Here is a 21,877-nt window from a genome sequence, read left to right as displayed (position 1 = left end):
TAAAAAAAAAAAAAAAAGTTCTTGAAAGCTCAGACACCCATCTCTGGGCCCAAATGTGCTCCAAGTCCAACGGCAGAGCTGGCGTTAGGGCCCATTTACACTTAATCAGTTGGTGTGCGCTAGTAGCCGTTAGTGTGCCTTTTTTCCATAGCAGTGCATTGTGAAAAATATTTCAGTTACAATGCGTTAAGTGTGAACTGTGCCATAGGGAAACATGGGCACTACTTTGAAAAGTTTTCTTTCAGTTATAACTGAGCAGCTGATTAACCTCCTGATCGTTACGCCGCTCAGGAGGTTTTGTTCGTTTTTGCCCGCATAATGAAATACTGGCTGTATGGCCCTGTTCACATTAGCAAATGCGGACAGCCGTGCGTTCGGAATGCATCCCATACGAATGCACGCGTTTCTATGCGTTGCGTGGCTGATCCCATTCACTGAAGTGAATGGGTCAGCCGCGAGTTTCTGGAAAAAAATGTGTGCAGCATGCGTTCCCGGAACGCACTGGTCCAGAACGCATGCAGTGTGAACATCAGATAGTGCAGTCTATGCACTGTCTGATGCTGTGCGTGTCAGCCTCCCGCACGCGTTCCTGAAACGTGTGCAGTGTGAACGGGGTCTAAACCCCTTAGCTAGCACTAGGCTAGCTAGTACAAGTGTCCGGGCCCCCCCCCCCCCCCCCCCGATTATACATTACCCAGCCTGGATCCAGCGATCGGCGCAGCCTCCCCGGACAGCTCCGGTCTTCACTACGGGGAGGATTGCACATGACGTCATGCGCAAACCCGATCCTCCCCAGAGAGACTGGAGCTGTCCGGGGAGGCAGTGCAATCACTGGATCCAGGCTGGGTAATGTATAATCGGGGGGAATCGCAGGGGATCCGGGGGTGCCGAATACCTTTACTAGCTAGCATAGTGCTAGCTACAGGGTTTACAGCCATGTGAGCAAAGTCTTTCATTATGGGGGACTCCTGGGGCCAGAGAGCGGTATGCCTCACACAGTGTTGGGCATACCGCTAAGAAGGTTTAGTGTAAAAGGGGCCTTAATCTGATCTAACAGTGGTGGGAGAAAAAAATGTGAAGAACCAGGTCAGGAGTCTGGGCAGTCCGAATGAGATGCTAATAGTTTAGAGATGATGCAAATTTTATGCACATTAATTTAGCGTGGAATATGATGATTCGGGTGCAGCAGCTGTTGAAGGAAATAAATATGGCAGCCTCCACATCCTATAATCTCTGGAGAGACCACCACTATGACCGGTTGCTATAGCTTGTGATGGGAATAGGGATCACACATGCACATCAGGTCAGCCCCATTTCTTACACAAAGAGGGAGCCTACGACTATCAGCATCCAATCGCTCACTAGGATTGCATGTGATCAACGTCCAGACACAAGTGACCAGAATCAGCATACCAGACAGATGCTGCGTCAAGGCGTTTCAGCGTAACGTCCGTCACTGGGCGCAAGTGCTCCATTCATCTGAATGGGGAACTGAACACAACCGAATCAAAATGAGCTCAGCATCACATCGGCGAGCATGGAGATTACGCAGTAAATGTCGCCTGCTGAACTTCTGCATTAGGCGGTGGTGGTGGGGGAGGGGCGAATTGCACCTTACAACTCCCAGGTTGAGCGTCAGCAAGTTGTCAAGCAGTAAATGCGGCCTCAGCGGCCCGTGGTAAATAGGGATGATCACATATCTGGAAATTGTTCCGCGTTGATGCAAATGTATGCAAAATTTTATGCAAATGTATGCAGCTAGAAAATGCACCAATCTATTTAAACCTGGTTTAAACTGATTGGTCCATTTTCAAACTGCGTACATTTGCATAAAATTAGCATAATTTTAGAACAATTTGCATCTCATTGATCCTTCCTAGTGGTAAAGGAGCCTAACTTAGAGAGTTAAAGGGAACCCGAGCCTAGAGGAATATGGAGGCTGCCATATTTATTTCCTTTTAAAGGGGAACTGAAGAGAGAGGTATATGGAGGCTGTCATGTTTATTTCCTTTTAATCAATACCAGTTGCCTGGCAGCCCTGCTGGTCTATTTCTCTGCAGTAGTATCTGATTAAAACCAGAAACAAGCATGCAGCTAGTCTTGTCAAATCAGACTTATAAGTCTGAACCACTGAAACACCTGATCTGCTGCATGCTTGTTCAGGGGCTATGGCTAATAGTATTAGAGGCAGAGGATCAGCAGGGCTGCCAGGCAACTGGTATTGTCTAAAAGGAAATAAACATGACAGCCTCCATATACCTCTCTCTTCAGTTCCCCTTTAAGCAATACCAGTTGCCTGGCTGTCCTGCTGATATCTCTGCCTCTAATACTTTTAGCCATAGACCCTGAACAAGCATGTAGCAGATCAGGTACTATGACTCAGCTTTTACTGGATTACTCATTATGCTTGTTCCAGGGTATTGATTACTTATGCCAGAAGATCAATAGGGCTGTCAGGCAACTGGTATTGTTTACAAGTAAATATATATGGCAGTCTCCATATCCCTCTCACTTCCGGTTCCCTTTAAAGGGGGTCCAGGAAGATTAAAAAAACAAAATCCACTTACCTGGGGCTTCCTCCAGCCCCTGGCAGCTGTCCTGTGCCCTCGCCGCAGCTCGGGAGGCTCCCGGTGTCCTGCGTTGCAGAAGCCGACCTCGCCAGATCAGCTTCCTGTGCGTTCCACGGCGCGGGTTACGTGGTCTGGCGAGGGCACAGGACAGCTGCCAGGGGCTGGAGGAAGCCCCAGGTAAGCGGATTTTGTTTTTTTAATATGCCTGGATGATCCTCCAAAGCACACCTGCAGGAAGAGGGATATGGAAGTGGACGTTAATTTCCTTTTAAACAATACCAGTTGCCTGGCAGCCCTGCTGATCTATTTGGCTGCAGTAGTGTCTGAATCCCACCAGAAACAAGCATGCTGCTAATCTTGCTAGATCTGACAATAATGTCAGAAACATCTGATCTGCTGCATGCTTGTTCAGGGGCTGTGGCTAATAGTATTAGAGGCAGAGGATCAGCAGGGCTGCCAGGCAACCAGGGCTGTAGAGTCGGAGTTGGAGTCTAAGCAAATTTTGGGTACCTGGAGTTGGAGTCGGTGGTTTCATAAACTGAGGAGTCAGATGATTTTTGTACGGACTCCACAGTCCTGCAGGCAACTGGTATTGCTAAAGTGGAGCCAAGATAAAAAAAACTAACTATAACAGGAAACTGGTCTATATATCTTATCTGAAGTTTAGATAGTGTACACAGCAAATCTAGCTGCAAACAGCTTGAACAGTATATGATTATTTCTTCTTGTGATACAATGAGAGCAGCCATATTCTGCTTGTCATCATTACACAGGCAAGCTGCTCTGCATCTCCACCCCTCAGCCTGTGAAAACGCCACTCCCCTCTCCTCCCAGCCCCCTTGCTTCTAAAACCTCTGGCTGGTAACACATCCTCCTTTGGGAAAAGCCTCCTCCTCCCCAGACTGAGCTCCCATGAGCACTTGCTACATGGGACTCAGAGTGCCTAGGCGCTGCAGGAGCTGTGGGCGAGGCTTGTTGAGTTTATAGGGAATTAGGGTATTAAAATAAACAAAAAAGTATTTGGCTTGAGGAATGCCCTATAAACTATATGTAAGGGGCACAATTATGCAATAAGTAAACGTTTATCTTGGAATAAAAATGGCAGCCTCCATATCCTTCACACTACAGTTGTCCTTCTCTGACAAGGAGACTGAGAATTCAGAGTGCAGTATAATTTGGGGGGGTTGCCAGAGCTGTGATCACAGACGCTACAGCTGAACTCGCTGGCTGCTGGACTCGGCTGTGTTACGTAATATTCCTAAGACAAAGCGCTGCTATGGAACACACAGTTATCAGCGGACAGCTTCGGAGGCGCTCCAGTGACAGGAGAGGCCGGAACGCCGCTGCCTGCGGAGGGACCATCCGGCGATAGGCTGCCGACATTTTCCTGGGGGAGAATTGGTAGAGCTCTGCTAGAGTTCATTTATAATGCATGGACAGTCTCCAGGATTCGGCCCGGTTCACATTAGTGGCTTTTCCGGAACGTATACTGTACAAACGGAACGAATGTGAATGGATCCAATGTTAACCTATGGATTCATCAACATGCATCCTTTGGTACGGGTACGTTCCGGCCCCCGGATCCCAAAAATGCAGCAGGCCCTAATTTTCCGGACCTTTCAGCCCTGCGGAACGGAGCCGTAAAAAAAATGCTGCAGCATTGAGGGCAATGGGAAAACGGAATGCGATCGTGGGTGAGGGGAGGGTGCAGTAGCCGGGCGGGTGGGCTAGGGAGGCTTTATACCTACCTAATCGTGCGCAGCAGCCGGCAGAAGAGGCTTCCGTCTTCTTCCGGGTCATGTGACTACATGACATGTCATGTGACTAGTCACATGACGCGCTGCTCTGTAATCACAGCGGAAGAAGAGGAACCCTCTACCGCCGCCTGCTGCGAAGATTAGGTATGTATTTGCTGAGTGAAAACGGATCCGCTCAATCATTGATCAGATCCGTTTTCACTAATGTGAACGGGCACGGACTGGGCCATCCAGATCCGGTGATGCGGACACCGGATCCGCTCACCGGATCCGGTTTGACCCAAAATGCAGATGTGAACCGAGCCGAACAGATGGTAGATGCTTCAAGCTTACATGTATGTTTAAAAAGTACCTGCATGGGAAAAAAATGCAGATACTTACCCAAGTAGGGGAATAGCCCAGAGGCTTCCCCTTTCTCCTCCACCTCTCCGTTCCAGCACTGGGACCCCCGAGCTTCATGGACAGAGGTTTGTGGACAGAGTATGGCCGCACTGCGCGGAGGGTTTGCACTGGGCTCCATGCTAATGTGCAGGCGTGAGCCTTCCTGCAGCTGCGTAGTGCGTCTGTGCGCGTTGACGTACGGAAGCACGGCCGCCAGCTTCCAGCAGGTCACGGCGAGATACCTGGTCAGGAGGAGAACCCAGAGGCCTTCCTCTACTGAGTTAAGTACCTACATTTTGCCTCCATTAAAGTCACAGATTTGCTTTAAGGGGCACAGCATGCGGTTCCAAAGGGGTTAAAGAGAACTTTACTGAACTTTATTAAAAATGTTTAGTTCACAATATTCATTAATAAATTATTTAGTCAGTGTTTGCCCACTGTAAAATCTCACCCTGACTTAGGTGGTGTCTTCTTAGGTACTGGCAGGTGCATCACTGTGGAATGTTTGACCTCTGGGTCACGACGCTGGAAGGAGGGAGAGATCTTTCTCTCCCAGCATACAGGGAGGGGGAGCAACAGGGGGTGTGGCCAGGGAGAGAGAGCTGCCCAATGGCAACTCTGAAAACCCTGCAGGAACGCATTTTGAACAAGGAATCCCTTTCCTCTATTTACCCTCCGAGATGGCGACAAATATTGTCACTAATTTCGGGGGGCTATAGCGCGGCGTTGGGTGGAGGGTGGGAGGGTCAGAGAGCGGCGGTGTGGGGACACAGAGGCATGTCTTGAAGCAGAGAACCCATCTGCCTCCCAAAGAGCTGCCTCGGTTCTCTTTAAGGGACAGGAGGGGTTAATGGCTGCAATACTGTATGCAGTGCAGTCATTAACCCCTCCTGGGCTCCAAGTGCAGCCATTAACTTTGCTGGGTAGACTTATACTTGAGTCAATAAAAAATTCCAGCTGAAGAGGGTTGAATATTGGATTCGACTTATACACGAGGTCGACCTATATTCAAGTATTTTTTTAAAGAGACTCTGAAGTCTCCTAAAAATGAGATTTTTACTTTAAAAACCTCTTCAACATAATTGCCCCTCCTAAAACGCCGCATCCCCGCAGCTAAAAACGCCATAAATCACCCTTAATTCCCCTGGCAAAATCCACAACTTTCTTGGTCGTGGATTTTGCTGCTCATGGAGGCAGAGCTTTGGGCTGTAGCTCTGCCTCCATGTGCGTCAATCAGCGCTGATCGCCGCCTCTCCCCGCCCCTCTCAGTGAAGGAAGATTGAGAGGGGCGGAGAGAGGCGGCGATCAGCACTGATGGACATGTGCAGAGGCAGAGCTACAGCCAAAAGCTCTGCCTCCTTAGGGCAGCAAAACCCACAACCAAGAAAAATCGTGGATTTTGCCAGGGGAATTAAGGGTGATTTATGGAGTTTTTAGCTGCGTTTTAGGAGGGGCAATTATGTTAGAGAGAAGTAAAAACCTCATTTTTAGCAGACTTCAGAGTCTCTTTAAAGAGAATCTGTATTGTTAAAATCGCACAAAAGTAAACATACCAGTGCGTTAGGGGACATCTCCTATTACCCTCTGTCACAATTTCGCCGCTCCTCGCCGCATTAAAAGTGGTTAAAAACAGTTTTAAAAAGTTTGTTTATAAACAAACAAAATGGCCACCAAAACAGGAAGTAGGTTGATGTATAGTATGTCCACACATAGAAAATACATCCATACACAAGCAGGCTGTATACAGCATTCCTTTTGTATCTCAAGAGATCATTTGTGTGTTTCTTTCCCCCTGCAGCTATCTTCCACTGAAGTGTCAGGTTGTTTCTTCCTGCAGAGTGCAGACAGCTCTGCCTGTATGTAATTCCTCAGTATGTGAAAGCCCAGCCAGCTCAGAGGAGGATTTATCCAGCTTGTAAAAGATAAGAGAGAAGAGAGAAGCTGCCCTAATCTAAATAACACACAGGCAGTGTGCAGAGAGGGGGCTGGAGGGGGGAGATGCATCACAGAACCACAACACTGAAGAACTTGGCAGCCTTCCAGACACAGGCTGACAAGTCTGACAAGAGAGAGATAAGTTGATTTATTACAGAGATGGTGATAGTAGAACGTGCTGCAGTAAGCCAGAACACATTAGAATAGCTTTTGGAACTTGTAGGATGATAAAAAACAGGATGCAATTTTTGTTACGGAGTCTCTTTAAGGGGACAAATTTATACTTGGCTAAACAGTTTAGCCAATACTAAACAAAAAATGCAAAAGAAAAAAAGTTTATAAAACTGCCAGGGTCACTCTTAATGCCCAATTGAATGTTGCTCTGTAGAGTTCTCAGGAAAACGGAGGAGTAAGAAAGGAAAAATAAATGCCTGTTTGGTGATGTATTCACGTCCCGCCGAGGGTTCTGAACGCCGTCTTCTGCTCATAAGATTGAGTTACGTCCGTCTCTGAGCGACCTGCTTTCTGCTGGCCGACGACCAACATCGCGGAATTCTGTGTTTTTCTAACTGGATGCGCCACACTGATAATCAAAAATAGCCCCGGCGGATTTACACGGGACTCGCTAGAAAGCCAAACGCGCTCGATCTCATGAATTATACACCACGTCATTCTTCTGTACAACTTCACTGAGCGGCAAAAACTTGGCAAAGCACGGCATTCCACGAGCTGGAGAGACTGGCAACCGCCGAGGACTAACTTCACCGAAAGCCAGCGGACGGAAGGGCTGTAGCACGCAGTGACACCCGAAGTGAGAGGGATATGGAAGCGGACATATTTACTTCCTTTTAAATAATACCAGTTGCCTGGCAGCCCTGCTGATCTCTTTGGCTGCAGTAGTGTCTGAATAACACCAGAAACAAGCATGCAGCTAATTCAGTCACACTTAAAGAGAAACTCCGACCAAGAATTGAACGTTATCCCAATCAGTAGCTGATACCCCCTTTTACGTGAGAAATCTATTCCTTTTCACAAACAGACCATCAGGGGGCGCTGTATGGCTGATATTGTGGTGAAACCCCTCCCACAAGAAACTCTGAGGACCGTGGTACTCCTGGCAGTTTCCTGTCTGTGAACCTTGCTGCATTGTGGGAAATAGCTGTTTACAGCTGTTTCCAACTGCCAAAAAAGCATGCAGCAGCTACATCACCTGCCAACAGTAAAAATGTCACCATGTAATAAATGTCAGAATGTAAATCAGGAATCTAAAAGAATGGGCAAACACTGACTAAATCATTTATACATAATTATTGTAAAAATGAAGCACTTTTATATTACATTATTTTCACTGGAGTTCCTCTTTAACGAGACTCTGAAGTCTCTCAAAATACAGGTTTTTATTTAAAAAATCTCTTTAACATCAATGCCCTAACTGGAACGCTGCATCCCCGCGGCTGAACACTAACTAAATCAACCCCAAACTCCCCAGCAAAAATCCACGACTTTCTTGGACGTGGATTTTGCTGCCCGGGGGAGGCAGAGCTTTCAGCTGCAGCTCTGCCTCCATGCGCGCCAATGGCCGCACGTATCTCCGCCTCTCTCAGTGAAAGAAGACTAAGAGGGGCGGGGAGAGGCAGCGATCCGCGCTGATGGAGGCGTGTAGAGGCAGAGATACAGCCAGAAGCTCTGCCTCTCACGGAAGCACTCCGGGGATGCTGTGTTTCAATTAGGGCATTTATATTAAAGAGATTTTACAAGAAAAACCTGTACTTTCAGAGACTTCCGTCTCTCTTTAAAGTACTCCTCTACTTATGTTTATACTTTCTAGACCTGCAAAAAAAAAAGAAAAAAAAAAAAAAGCACCACCACACAACACACCAACTCCTGGATCCCTTCGCTGCCTTCTCCAGCCCTGTCACCTTCCCCAGTTCTCCCGGCATCTTCACCGCTGTGCGCTGACCCGGAAATAACCCGAAAGTACTTCCAGGTCACTGCCATAGCAGTGTAGATGTTGGAAGCGATTCATCCTCAATGTAAAGTAACAGCAAAGTCCCTGTTATCAGGAACTCAGGAAACTGGAAGTCTCACCTAACTGGCATGCCTGAGGGATAATGAGGACCTCTGTTGGGGGGCTCTCTGTGGGTGCTGGCAGGCAGAGAAATACTTGCGGAGGCTTCAGAGATGCATAGAAGCCTCCCTCTATCTCCCTGCGGGCTCTGAGCAGCTTCTGGCATCTGCGTACGGAAGAAGGAGTGTCACATGACACGATGTCACATGACACGATGCAGGTCAGCTGACACTCCAGCAATGGGGGAGCCAGAAAGCCGCTTGGAGCCTGCGGGGAGATAGAGGGAGACTGCCAGGCATCGCTGGAGCCTCGGTAAGTATGTCGGGGGAGGTTTGTGCTATTTCAGCCGGTTGCTTAAGCAACTGGCAAGCACATGTATGGGGACTTTGCCGTATAGAAAGACGGTGAAATTGCTTTAACATTCGCTGAACCACAAGATTTTCAAAGCGTTTTTTTTTTTGCCAAAAGCTGTTTACTTCCACAAAAACGCAAACAAAAATCGTTAAAGATAAATAGAAAATAGCTGAACAAGCCGGGAATCGCTTTTACAAATTTGCAATAAAAAGCACTAATGGTCTGAGATTCCGCTCAGGTGGGAACTAGACCATGCAAGCATTTCATCCCTGCCGAAGCACAGATCGTAGTCTATGGTACTTTTGTGTAACAAGAGGACACAAGGGGGACAGAGGAGGACACCAGGGGGACAAAACAGGTACAGGGGGGATATAATAATTTGGGGAGAGAACATCCAAACGACACCCCTCAATAATGGACGCACCAAGTTTAGTATATTTTTTTTCCCATTTTTGTCCTCTAAGGCTGCTTTCACAGTGGGACGTTACAGGCGCACATTAGAGCAGCCTGTAACGCACCCCACCGCACAGCAATGAAAAATGGGCTGTTCACAGTGCCCAGGTTGTGTTACATTGTAACGCTGCGCCACCAGACAACGTACTGCATGCAGTACTTTGTAAGCGGCAGAGCCACGTTAGACTGCTTGCACATGCTCAGTAACGTTGGGGAGGAGCGGAGAGTGGCCAGGCACATGGCTAATCACTGCACTCAGTGACGTGCAGTGTTTACTTCCTGGAGCGGCCGCTCTGTGCGGCGATTGGCCGGCGGGACCACGTGATGCCGCATGCGTCCAAGAGTACGCATCACGGACGCCAGAGTGAGCTGCATAACGCGGCTCACTCTGACGTCCAAAGCAGGGAGCACCAGGCGTTGCATTAGGCGCACGTTATGCGACCATAACGTCCCCTAAAACGCAACGTCCTGGTGTGAAACCAGCCTTAACCTAGGTGCGTCAGGAGCTTCTTATAGTCCGAAAATTACAGTCTATTAATTAGATTTGCATACACCACCAAGAAATCAATAGGTTATATACAGAAATGGTTTCTCAAAATACGTCTGTCAAGAAGATTTAAATGACAGTATCACCAGATAAGATACACCTCACCAGCCCAAACTCAGGGAACCCACGTAAACGCTCCCTATAATATCTAAGAGGGGTGTGTGGCCACTTTATGAAAACATTACACTATGTATGTACAGCCTGGGTCTTTATACGTCAGTATATTGTCCTGGAAATTGAGAAAAGTTGCAACAACCAATACAAGCCAAATATAAAACACTGACCCTTAACAGCACCTTTCCCTACTATTGCTTTGCAGCAATGTCCACGTTTTCCATCCTTTCCTTGCTTAAAGGGAAGGTTCACGCAGGAGCTTAAAAAAATAAAAATACAAATCCACTTACCTGGGGCTTCCTCCAGCCCGTGGCAGGCAGGAAGTGCCCTCGCCGCGGCTCCGCGGGCTCCCGGTGGTCTCCGGTGGCGCACCCGACCTGGCCAGGCCAACGGCCAGGTCGGGCTTCTTCTGCGCTCCAACGTGCGTGTCACTGGTGCGCGCTGACGTCATCGGACGTCCTCCGGGCTGTACTGCGCAGGCGCAGTAGTTCTGTGCCTGCGCAGTACAGCCCGGAGGACGTCCGATGACGTCAGCGCGCCCGCGTGAAGCGCATTTTCGAGCGCAGAAGAAGCCCGACCTGGCAGCCGGCCTGGCCAGGTCGGGTGCGCCACCGGAGAAGACAGGGAGCCGCGGCGAGGGCACTTCCTGCCTGCCACGGGCTGGAGGAAGCCCCAGGTAAGTGGATTTGTATTTTTATTTTTTTAAGCTCCTGCGTGAACCTTCCCTTTAACAGAACTACAGTAACTGTTGTACATAATAATTCTATAAATCAGAATAAGTCTGTGGTGCCCCCTCTAACAGGTTTTACCCTAAGCATCTGCCTGGTTGCCTATGCCTAAAAACAGCCATGTTTTACACTGAAATTATCCTTTACGACCCGCTCTCAAAAACTCATTTTTTAAGTCCATCACTCTTTCACTGCCTACCCATCAGCCTTTCTACCCCTTACTCACTATCCGTTCACTTCTTGCTTCAAGCGGGAACAGTCACTGGAGCATAGAGACGGAATGTCCCTACTTTCAGCGCTGCTCTAGTTTAGGGGACCCCGCAGAAAGCCTCATGAGAAAATTCCCCTAACGCGATTGGGTGACAGCACCCTCACAAACTTTAAAGCGATCCTTAAGTCAAAAAAAAAAAAAAAAAGACTTTTACTCACCTGGGGCTTCCAATAGCCTTCTGCAGCTGTCCGGTGCCCTCGCCGTGTCCCTCCGATCCTCGTGTCCCCGCCGGCAGCCACTTTCGGTTTCGCTGTCAGGAGCCGACAGGCTATGCTATAGCAGCATAGAGGGCGCAATTGTGGCTGGGAACGCGAAGAATCACTCGCGTTCCCAGCCTGTCGGCTCCTGACGGCAAAACCGGAAGTGGCTGCCGGCGGGGCCAGAAGGATCGGAGGGACACGGCGAGGGCACCGGACAGCTGCAGGGGGCTATTGGAAGCCCCAGGTGATTAAAACACTTTTTTTTTTTTTTTTTTTTTTTACTTTAGGATCACTTTAAAGGACAACTGAGGTGAGAAGAATATGAAGGCTGCCATATTTATTTCACTTTAAGCAATACCAGTAGCCTGGCAGTCATGCTGTCATATGTGGCTGCAGAAGTGTCTGAGCCACGCCAGAAACAAGCATGCAGCTAATCTTGTCAGATCTGACAATAATGCTACAAACATCTGATATGCTGCATGCTTGTTCAGGGGGTTTGGCTGAAAGTATTAGAGGCAGATGATCAGCAGGATAACCAGGAAACTGGTATTGCTTAAAGGATACCTGAAGTGACATGTGACATGATGAGATAAACATGGGTATTTACAGTGCCTAGCACACAAATAACTATGCTGTGTTCCTTTTTTTCTTTCTCTGCCTGAAAGAGTTAAATATCAGGTATGTAAGTGGCTGACTCAGTCCTGACTCAGACAGGAAGTGACTACAGTGTGACCCTCACTGATAAGAAATTCCCCTTTTTATCTCTTTCTTGCTCTCAGAAGCTATTTTCTGCTAGGAAAGTGTTTTATAGTTGGAATTTCATATCAGTGAGGGTCACATTGTAGTCACTTCCTGTCTGAGTCAGCCATTTACATACCTAATATTTAACTCTTTCAGGCAGAGAAAGACTAAAAGGAACCCAGCCTAGTTATTTGTGTGCTAGGCACTGTACATACACATGTCTATCTCATGTCACTTCAGGTATCATTTAAAAGGAAACAAATATGGCAGCCCCCATATCCCTCTCACTTCAGATGTCCTTTAAGGCTTCAGATAGGCTGTAGTATTAATATGCCCTAACTATTCAGCCAATCACAGCAATGCTTTGTGCTGTAGAGGGTGCTGTGATTCGAGAACTGTTCCCTATGAGGATTAGTGCTGGGTCCCCTAAACTAGTGCCAGACTTTCACATTACAATGGAAACTGCGGCATTGTGTTTTGGTTGGAAGGTGCGACTGGGCGAGTTAGGGTTGGCTCACACCTGGGCGATTCTTCTGCGCTTTGCTGTTCGCCGGCGATCAGCAAAGCGCTGCTACAATGTATCCCTATGGATACATTCACACTGCAGCGGTTGCGATGTCGATTAATCGCAAACGCGCTGCATGCTCTGTGATTCTCATTCTATAGAACGGGAATCACAAGCGCAAAATCGCGAGATTTTAGTTAAAATTGCGATTGCGAAACCGAACGCAATCGCGGGCTAGCAGCACTCCAAGCTCTGAGTGTAAACTAGCCCTTAAACTTATTATGGCCCGCCCACAACTCTGCAAGGAGGGAGGAGAGGCATGCAGGCCGCTGGAGGAATGCAGCCTGCAGCAAAAAACGTTGCTTTCGTCCATGCTTCCCTGTTATCAGTTTTCTATTGAGAGCACACACTGCCAAGCAGCTTGTCTGTGCAGCGCTCCATGTAACCCTAATGATCATCAAAGCACACCTGAAGCAAGACGGATATGGAGGCTGCCGTATGTCTTTCCTTTTAACCAATACCAGTTGCCTGGCAGCCCTGCTGATCTGTCTGGTCAGTAGGGTCTCAATCAAACACCTAAAACAAGCATGCAGCTAATCTTGTCAGATTTGCCATAGACATCTGATCTGCATGCTTGTTCAGGGTCTATGGCTTAAAGCATTAGAGGCAGAGGATCAGCAGGGCAGCCAGGCAACTGGTATTATTTAAAGCAGACCTGAACTCAGAACTCCTCTCTGCTCTAAAAGATACGCAACAGCATAATAACATTTAAACAAAAAAAATGTCTTTGTTACAGCTGATACAAATCCTAAAATAAATATGAAGTTTCTACTTCCTGATTCATGGAAGCAGACATATTGCTCTACAGCCTGTGCTTTCAAATGGGCTTATCTGCCATCTTTGCCGTGGCAGTCATGTGACACAGGGGAGAGATCAAATTACAGTAGTAATTAGACACAAATGAGGGGGAATTAAACAGGATAAACTCTCTAAATACACACAGGGTGCATTTCTGTTATGTTTTCCTTCTGTCCTGTGCAAGAGGTTAGGTCCACTTTAGAAGGAAACAAACATGTCGGCCTCCATTACCCTCTCAACTTCCAGCTGACTGTTGTGCCGGAAAGGACGCGCAATCGTGTCCCATGTATGGGAGCTGGAGGCGTTAAAACTAAGCTGCATCAGACTTAGGCAGCCAGAATGCGTAACTTTACGCATTCCCGAATCAAAGGACACATTAACTAAACGCAGCACTAGCCGGTGGGTGGCTACTGCGCACGCGCCATTTGCGGTCAAACGCCCATAAGCTGAAGCATTCTGCGCAGACCTGTATGGAGATGACAGCAGAATGAATGAATGACAGCAGACCTGCGGCTGAGGGACACAGAGACCTCTAGTGGCTGGAAGAACCGCCAGGTAAAACTTTATATGCTGCATTCAGCGAACGTATCCTGTGATCCGGGTAAAGCTGGTCACTAACGGTCCAATTTCTAGCGAAAAATCGTTCGAGCGACCAGAAATTCTGATCGGACGAAAAATCGTTCACTACACCATCAACTAACCAATCATTGCTTCCCATCTATCACGACCACCAAGAACATCCAAATTTTCGTTCGACGAAAATTCATTCGGGCGACATTTTTTTTCACTCGTTCATAATCGATTGTGTCCACCAATGGAGATTATTTACAACCAATCCGATCAGAATTTCTGATCGCTCAAACGATTTTTTGCTAGAAATTGGACCATTAGTGGCCAGCTTAAGGTGCATGATGGGAGGTCCTTCTGGACAAGGGGAAAGGTTTGCATGCTATTACTTTCTGTTGGTAAGCAGGCAGAACCTGGCATTATACAAGCAGCAACGATTCTATGGAAAAATATGCCGTTTTCTTTTTTTTTTTGCAGAATTGGAATTCCTTTGGAAGCCCCCCTGAGACTGATGATCCTGTTATTTCCTTAAAGAAACAGCATCCTGCAAACTTCACCATCAGGATATCCTGAAGCCACCAGACATACATAATGATGATAACCGGTAATAATGATGCAGAGGATGGGGATGATGGGTAAGGCTGATAATCTGTAACAATGATGCTGAGGATAAGGGTGATGGGCAAGGCTGGACATCCTTCAGACAGGAATGCATAATGATGATAATCAGTAAAAATGATGCTGAGGATGGGGATGATGCTGATTATCAGTAATGAGGTTGCTGAAGATCAGGGAGATGATCAGTAATGAGGATGCTGAGGATCAGGGATGATAGTGGAAGCTGCACACCCTGCAGACAGACATGCTGATGATCAGTAATAATGATGATTCTGAGGATGATGATGCTGAGGATAGGGGTGATGTGGGAGGCTGGAATACCATACCTGCAGATAAGCATGCTGGGGAGGGGGTGGTGATCAGTAATAAGGATGCGGATGATGATCAGTAATAAGGATGATGATGCTGAGGATGATGGGTAAGGCTGGGCATCCTGCAGATAGGCATGCTGATTATCAGAAGCTGAGGATGGGGATGGTGATCAGTAATGAGGATGATGCTGCTGAGGATGTGGATGATGATCAGTAATGATGATGATGATGCTGAGGATGTGGATGATGATCAGTAATGATGCTGAGGATGTGGATGATGATCAGCAATGAGGATGATGATGCTGAGGATGTGGATGATGATCAGTAACTATGATGATGCTGAGGATGTGGATGATGATCAGTAATGATGATTCTGAGGATGGGGATGATGGTAAGGCTGGGCATCCTGCAGACAGGCATGCATGATGATGATTAGTAATTATGATGCTGAGGACGGGGATGATCAGTAATGTGGATGCTGCTGCTGAGGATGGTGATCAGTGATGGGGATGATGATCAGTAATGAGGATGATGATGCTGAGGATGGGGATAATGGGTAAGGCTGGGCATCCTGCAGACAGGCATGCATAGTGATGATCAGTAATGATGATGCTAAGGATGTGGATGATGATCAGTGATGATGATGATGCTGAGGATGGTGATGATGATCAGTAATGATGAGGCTGCTGAGGATGGGGATGATGATGCTGAGGATGGGGATGATGATCAGCAGTGATAGGTCAGGCTGACACGTCCGCACACACGCATAGCTATCATCACAGCGCAGGACGTCCCCGGCCTGTCACCCCTCCCGGCAGACAAAGGCCCAGCTGCAGCCCCGGTGCCCCGCCCCTCCCCCGCAGCCCCTCCCCCTCCTGTGCTTACCATGGTGCGGGCGGCGGGAAGGAGAGCTGCTGATGCTGCTGCGGGCGGGGGTCCCCCTGTACGGCTGCGCCTCTCATTGTCCCACATACGGGGCTCCCGGCCGTCCCTCCGCCACCGCCATCTTCCATCCCCGCCTCTGCCCGCCACCCGCCAACCACTGGCCGCTCCGCCTCACGTGACCGCCGCCCGGCGCCGCCCCCTCTGCCTGACCAGACAAAACCGCCGGGGAGGCGGGGCCGAGAGAGAGAGGGGATTGTGGGGAGGAGAACAGAGGAGATGAGGGGGTGAGAGGGATAGAGGAGGAGGACACACAGAGTGGTGGAGAGAGAGGGACACGGGGAGGAGAGGGGAGACAGAAAGGGGGAGCTGAAGAGAGGAGCAGCAGAGGGGGGATACTGAGAGATAAGGGGTGCACAGAGAGGGGGGGTACAGGGAGCACAGAGAGGGGGGGTTGCACAGTGGATACAGAGAGGAGAGGGTACACATAGAGAGGGGGATACAGAGAGGTGAGGGGGGCACAGGGGACACTGAGAGGAGAGGGGGACACAGGCGAAGGGACACTGAGAGGAGAGGAGGGCACAGGGGACACTGAGAGGAGAGGGGGGCACAGGGGACACTGTCACTGAGAGGAGAGGGGGGCACAGGGGACACTGAGAGGAGAGGGGGGCACAGGGGACACAGAGGAGAGGGGGGATACAGAGAGGTGAGGGGGGCACAGGGGACACTGAGAGGAGAGGGGGCACAGAGAGGCGAGGGGGCACAGGGGACACTGAGAGGAGAGGGGGGCACAGGGGACACGGAGAGCGGGACTCAGAGAGATGGGGGGGGGGGGGCACAGGGAGGAGGAGGACACGGAGAGGAGGGGGACAGTGGAGTAGGGTTTGCGATGAAGGAAATAGTGAAGAGAGAATAGAAAAGAAAATAGTAGCTATGGTGGCACCTGTGAGCCATGGCAGGGAGGCCTCGGACACAGGAGACAGAGAGACACATGGAGGGGGATATCAGAGAGGGCGGCAGTGCCTGCAGTAGTATCAGGGAGAAGAATGATAGAGGGAGTGACTGGAAGAAATTAGAATCAGCTTTAATCACCCAGTATGACAGTTGTCACACTAGAATTATTTGTGGTACACACGGCATTGGCAATGGTGCAATCTGCAGACAGACAATAATTAACCAACATGGATAGGCAGACATAGATATTCAGTGATGCAGAGGTTACTCGGAGAAACAGATGTGGGAGGCGAGGGGATTTTACTGATGTGGGGTTGAGTTCAGGAGAATTGCCTGGGGGAAGAAGGTGTTCCTGTGCCTGGAGGTTTTTGTAGGGATGGTTCTGAAACAACAACCTGATGCAGGGCTGTGGAGTCAAGAGTCGAGGAGTTGGAGCAATTTTTGGGTACCTGGAGTCGGAGTTTGAGTCTGAGGTTTCATAAACTGAGAAATCGGATGGTTTTTGTTCCAACTCCACAGCCCTGGTAAATATTAGGCTAAGGCAGTGGTCCTCAAACTAAGGCCCGCGGGCCGAATTCGGCCGCCTGAGGCTTTTTTACCGGCTCCACACACACACAAAATGTATTCCCTATAGATGCGGTCTGCTGCATCTTTAAATATTGGGGGCCTGCATATAGAATAGCAGTTCTGGCACCACCCTTCCACATGGAAGCCAGAAAGCAGTCATTTGCTGGCTTCTCGGTTGTACTGCAGGCTTTTGCAGGCCACTGGTTGACATTATGGCTCATATATGACTTGCTATGTTAGGGTCACAATATCTGAACTGTATTGGTGGCATAAAAGCTACACATGCTTTGTTATAGGCATACTATCTGCACATCCTGTGGTGGAGTGCATACTATCTGCACATGCTGTGGTGGAGGGCATACTATCGGCACATGCTGTGGTGGAGGGCATACTATCTGCACATGCTGTGGTGGAGGGCATACTATCTGCACATGCTGTGGTGGAGGGCATACTATCTGCACATGCTGTGGTGGAGGGCATACTATCTGCACATGCTGTGGTGGAGGGCATACTATCTGCACATGCTGTGTTGGAGGACATACTATCTGCATATGCTGTGTTGGAGGACATACTATCTGCACATGCTGTGGTGGAGGGCATACTATCTGCACATGCTGTGGTGGAGGGCATACTATCTGCACATGCTGTGTTGGGGGCATACTATCTGCACATGCTGTGTTGGAGGGCATACTATCTGCACATCATGTGGTGGAGTGCATACTATCTGCACATCCTGTGGTGGAGTGCATACTATCTGCACACATCCTGTGGTGGAGTGCATACTATCTGCACATAATGTGGTGGAGTGCATACTATCTGCACACATGCTGTAGTGGATTGCATACTATGCACATGCTGTGTTGGAGGGCATACTATCTGCACATGCTGTGGTGGATGGCATACTCTCTGCACATGCTGTGGTGGAGTGCATATTCTCTGCACATGCTGTGGTGGAGTGCATACTATCTGCACATGCTGTGGTGGAGTGCATACTATCTGCACATGCTGTGTTGGGGGGCATACTATCTGCACATGCTGTGGTGGAGTGTATACTATCTGCACATGCTGTGTTGGAGGGCATACTATCTGCACATTCTGTGGTGGAGTGCATACTATGCACATGCTGTGGTGGAGTGCATACTATCTGCACATGCTGTGTTGGAGGACATACTATCTGCACATGCTGTGTTGGGGAGCATACTATCTGCACATGCTGTGATGGAGGGCATACTATCTGCACATGCTGTGGTGGAGGGCATACTATCTGCACATGCTGTGATGGAGGGCATACTATCTGCACATGCTGTGGTGGAGGGCATACTATCTGCACATGCTGTGGTGGAGGGCATACTATCTGCACATGCTGTGGTGGAGGGCATACTATCTGCACATGCTGTGGTGGAGGGCATACTATCTGCACATGCTGTGTTGGAGGACATACTATCTGCACATGCTGTGGTGGAGGACATACTATCTGCACATGCTGTGTTGGAGGACATACTATCTGCATATGCTGTGTTGGAGGACATACTATCTGCACATGCTGTGGTGGAGGGCATACTATCTGCACATGCTGTGGTGGAGGGCATACTATCTGCACATGCTGTGGTGGAGGGCATACTATCTGCACATGCTGTGGTGGAGGGCATACTATCTGCACATGCTGTGGTGGAGGGCATACTATCTGCACATGCTGTGGTGGAGGGCATAACATCTTCTCTGGTTAAAAAGGAGACATGAGGGCTGCCCATGTTAATAGGCGTTGTCTACAATACCTAGGCTCAGTGTTATGTTTTTCTACATCATTTCATGTATACTCCAGCCCTATATCAGTCTGAAGTATGTTGACCCAACCCTTGACCAAAAAAGTATGCGGACCCCTGGGCTAAGGAGTCAAAATCAGAGCAATTTTAGGTACCTGGATTCGGAGGTTTTATAAAATAAGGAGTCGGATGATTTTAGTACCGACTACACAGCCCTGACCTGATGGTAGAAGGTTGAAGTAGCGAATGCCTGGCTGGGAAAGTCCTGAGTTATCCTGTTGTCCTTGGACCTCAACTTAGATGATTGGAGTAGGTCCAGTGATGGCAGGGGTGACCCGATGACCTTCTCCACGGTGTTGACTACTGTTTGAACTATGTGCCTGTCGCCTGCGGTTGGAGCCTGCTGACCAAACAATAAGGAAGGAGCAGAGGTTAGATTCGATGGTGGCAGTGTAGAAGTTGGTCAACAGCTCCAGCGGCAATCCAAATTTGTTCAGTCGTTGCAGGAAGAACAACCATTGCTGAGCCTTCTTCTGGGTGTTTTCCTTTCATCTCAGATTGTTGGTTATGGTGGTGCCTAGGAACCAAACGCTTGGTACCCTGGTGACCTCAACGCTTTCAATGGAGACTGGGTTGAGAGTGGGTAGGTGCCTTCTGAAGTCCACAGTCAGTTCAACTGTTTCTTTTTGTTTGTTTTTTAGGTCTTTGGCCCGGTGATGTAGGTTATACTGCCTCATCCCACAAGGAGGGTTACTGTCAACATCACAGCTCCAGCCCTGGCAATCTAGGACATAGGGCAAGCCAACGGCTGGAGTTAATCTAATGGGTGGAGCTGGGAGTTAACCCCACCCACTCACCACTTCTTGCTTGGTAGGCAGAAACCGTACCCCTGCACATTCTCACCTGGCTAGTTCAACTGTTTTTGCCGCATTTAGGACAAGCGTATGTTTGCACCAGTAGAAGCTTCAACAGCTCTCTGCAGTGTAAATAAACACACAGGGAATACTTGGGAATGCTTTCAAATGTTTTTATGTAACTAAGAGTAGTTACTGAGATTTCAGTTTTTAGAATATAATCCCACTCTAAAGCGAACACGTCCGATACAGCGCAGGGGATTTGGATACACGGCTATAGCAGCGCAAAGTTGGTAACTTCAGCGCTGTCAGAAGACCTTAAAGTGAACCTCCAGACTAAAAATCTACTCAGCAGCACTGAAAACGCCTGATGTTTCTTTAACAGTTTCACAGCATCAGAACTTTGTTTTTCTTACCCAAGCCTCATTTTTAGCGGCACAGAAGAAAACTGCCCGGGCATTTTTTTTTGGAATTTGAGATTTGAAGCCTAGCGTGCGCAGCTGGGAGGGGTGATCAGGATACAGGACAGTTGGAACTGTGTCTCCTGCTCCCTGTCACCTCCTTTCAACCAAAAAGATGGCTGCCCCCACGAAATCAAACATTTGCCTGTTCTTTTAAAACAGGGTGGGTAAGAGATTATATTACCTATCAATTTTAATTAACTAATGTAACTTAATGACAGTATGTTTGTTTAGGCTGACGTTCCCCTTTAAGTTACTTTTAAAACACTGTAATTTAGCCGCCAGCAATAGCTGGCAGCCAAATTACATCATTCCCCCATCCCCACCATCTACGTGGACCTGGAGGGGGAATAGTATTTAACACTGCCGGGACTTGTGCAGAAGCAGGGTAAGCCATGCATCGGCTGTATCCTGCGCCCAAGGGCATAGTCATACGTACGCCTCTAAGAAAAAAGGCCGTGTAGTGATATATAGTAGAATGCAGTAAATTACTTAGGATACCCACTTTTATGGTAAGAAACACTTCTTATATATTAATGTATATTGTTCTGGTTATCTATGCGGAATCCCCCCTACCCCCACCATTCTTTTCGGCTTCGGATTTCTTATAAATATTCCGCAGAGCTGCGCCTGACAGGACCAAAGATGTTGACACCCGTAGATACATTCCAGAATTTAAATCGGGGTGAAGAAAGATTTTTACAATGGGCAAACACGCTCTAAATTTATACATTTTATTGTAAAAAAAACAAACAAAACTATTTTATTCATTGTTATTTGCACTACAGTTCCTCTTTAAATTCTTCATAGTTCTCCAACATCAGTAAAACAAACCCATGTGTGTCTGTGAGACCGTCCTGCTGTGGCCGGTCCATTCCATTGTGTCTCGGGAACGACAGTCCTGCTGTTACCGGTCCATTCCATTAGTGTTGTCCGGAACATGAACGATTCGGATCTTTGATCCAAATCTCTTTTGTGAGTCGAATCATCCGGATCATCAAAATACAATACAATACAATACAATAACATTTGTAAAGCGCTTTTCTCCCATAGGACTCAAAGCGCATAGTTGTGTCTCAGATTAATACAGGGTTGCAGGCTGGGTTGTGTTACAGAGGAGATAGTCAGATGTTCATGAATGCCAGACTGAAAAGGTAGGTTTTCAGTTTAGACTTAAATGATTCCAGGGATGGAGCTGTCCTGATTGGGTGTGGCAGGGAGTTCCAAAGTGTAGGGGCAGCATGACAAAAGGCTCTGTCTCCAAAGGTTTTGAGGTGGACTCTGGGGGTGACCATGGTGTTGCGTCCTTTTGATCTAAGATTGTGGGGGGTGTGATGCAGTTGCAACAAGTCCTATAGGTATCCAGGGCCCAGATTGTGCAAGGATTTGAATGTCAGTAAGCCAATCTTAAACAGAAT

The 21,877-nt window shown here is 48.2% G+C and overlaps 1 protein-coding gene across 3 annotated transcripts in view; it reads right to left on the bottom strand.

Annotated features, from left to right (window-relative positions):
* Positions 1-16,032, bottom strand: part of ZBTB47 (zinc finger and BTB domain containing 47) — a 79,850-nt gene extending 63,818 nt beyond the window's left edge. For 2 of the 3 annotated variants that reach the window (XM_068235127.1, XM_068235128.1), the window contains exon 1: positions 15,864-16,032. In XM_068235127.1, coding sequence (XP_068091228.1) covers positions 15,864-15,950 — 87 coding nt within the window. In that variant the 5' untranslated portion in view covers positions 15,951-16,032. The remainder of the gene's footprint in view (positions 1-15,863) is intronic. The other variant, XM_068235129.1, reaches the window with a different exon arrangement.
* Positions 16,033-21,877: the final 5,845 nt, after the last annotated feature.

Source organism: Hyperolius riggenbachi, chromosome 5, assembly GCF_040937935.1.
Source record: "Hyperolius riggenbachi isolate aHypRig1 chromosome 5, aHypRig1.pri, whole genome shotgun sequence".
NCBI classification, from domain to species: domain Eukaryota; kingdom Metazoa; phylum Chordata; class Amphibia; order Anura; family Hyperoliidae; genus Hyperolius; species Hyperolius riggenbachi.
The sequence above is the reverse complement of the archived record's forward strand: the minus strand, read 5'-3'. Positions and strand labels throughout refer to the sequence as shown.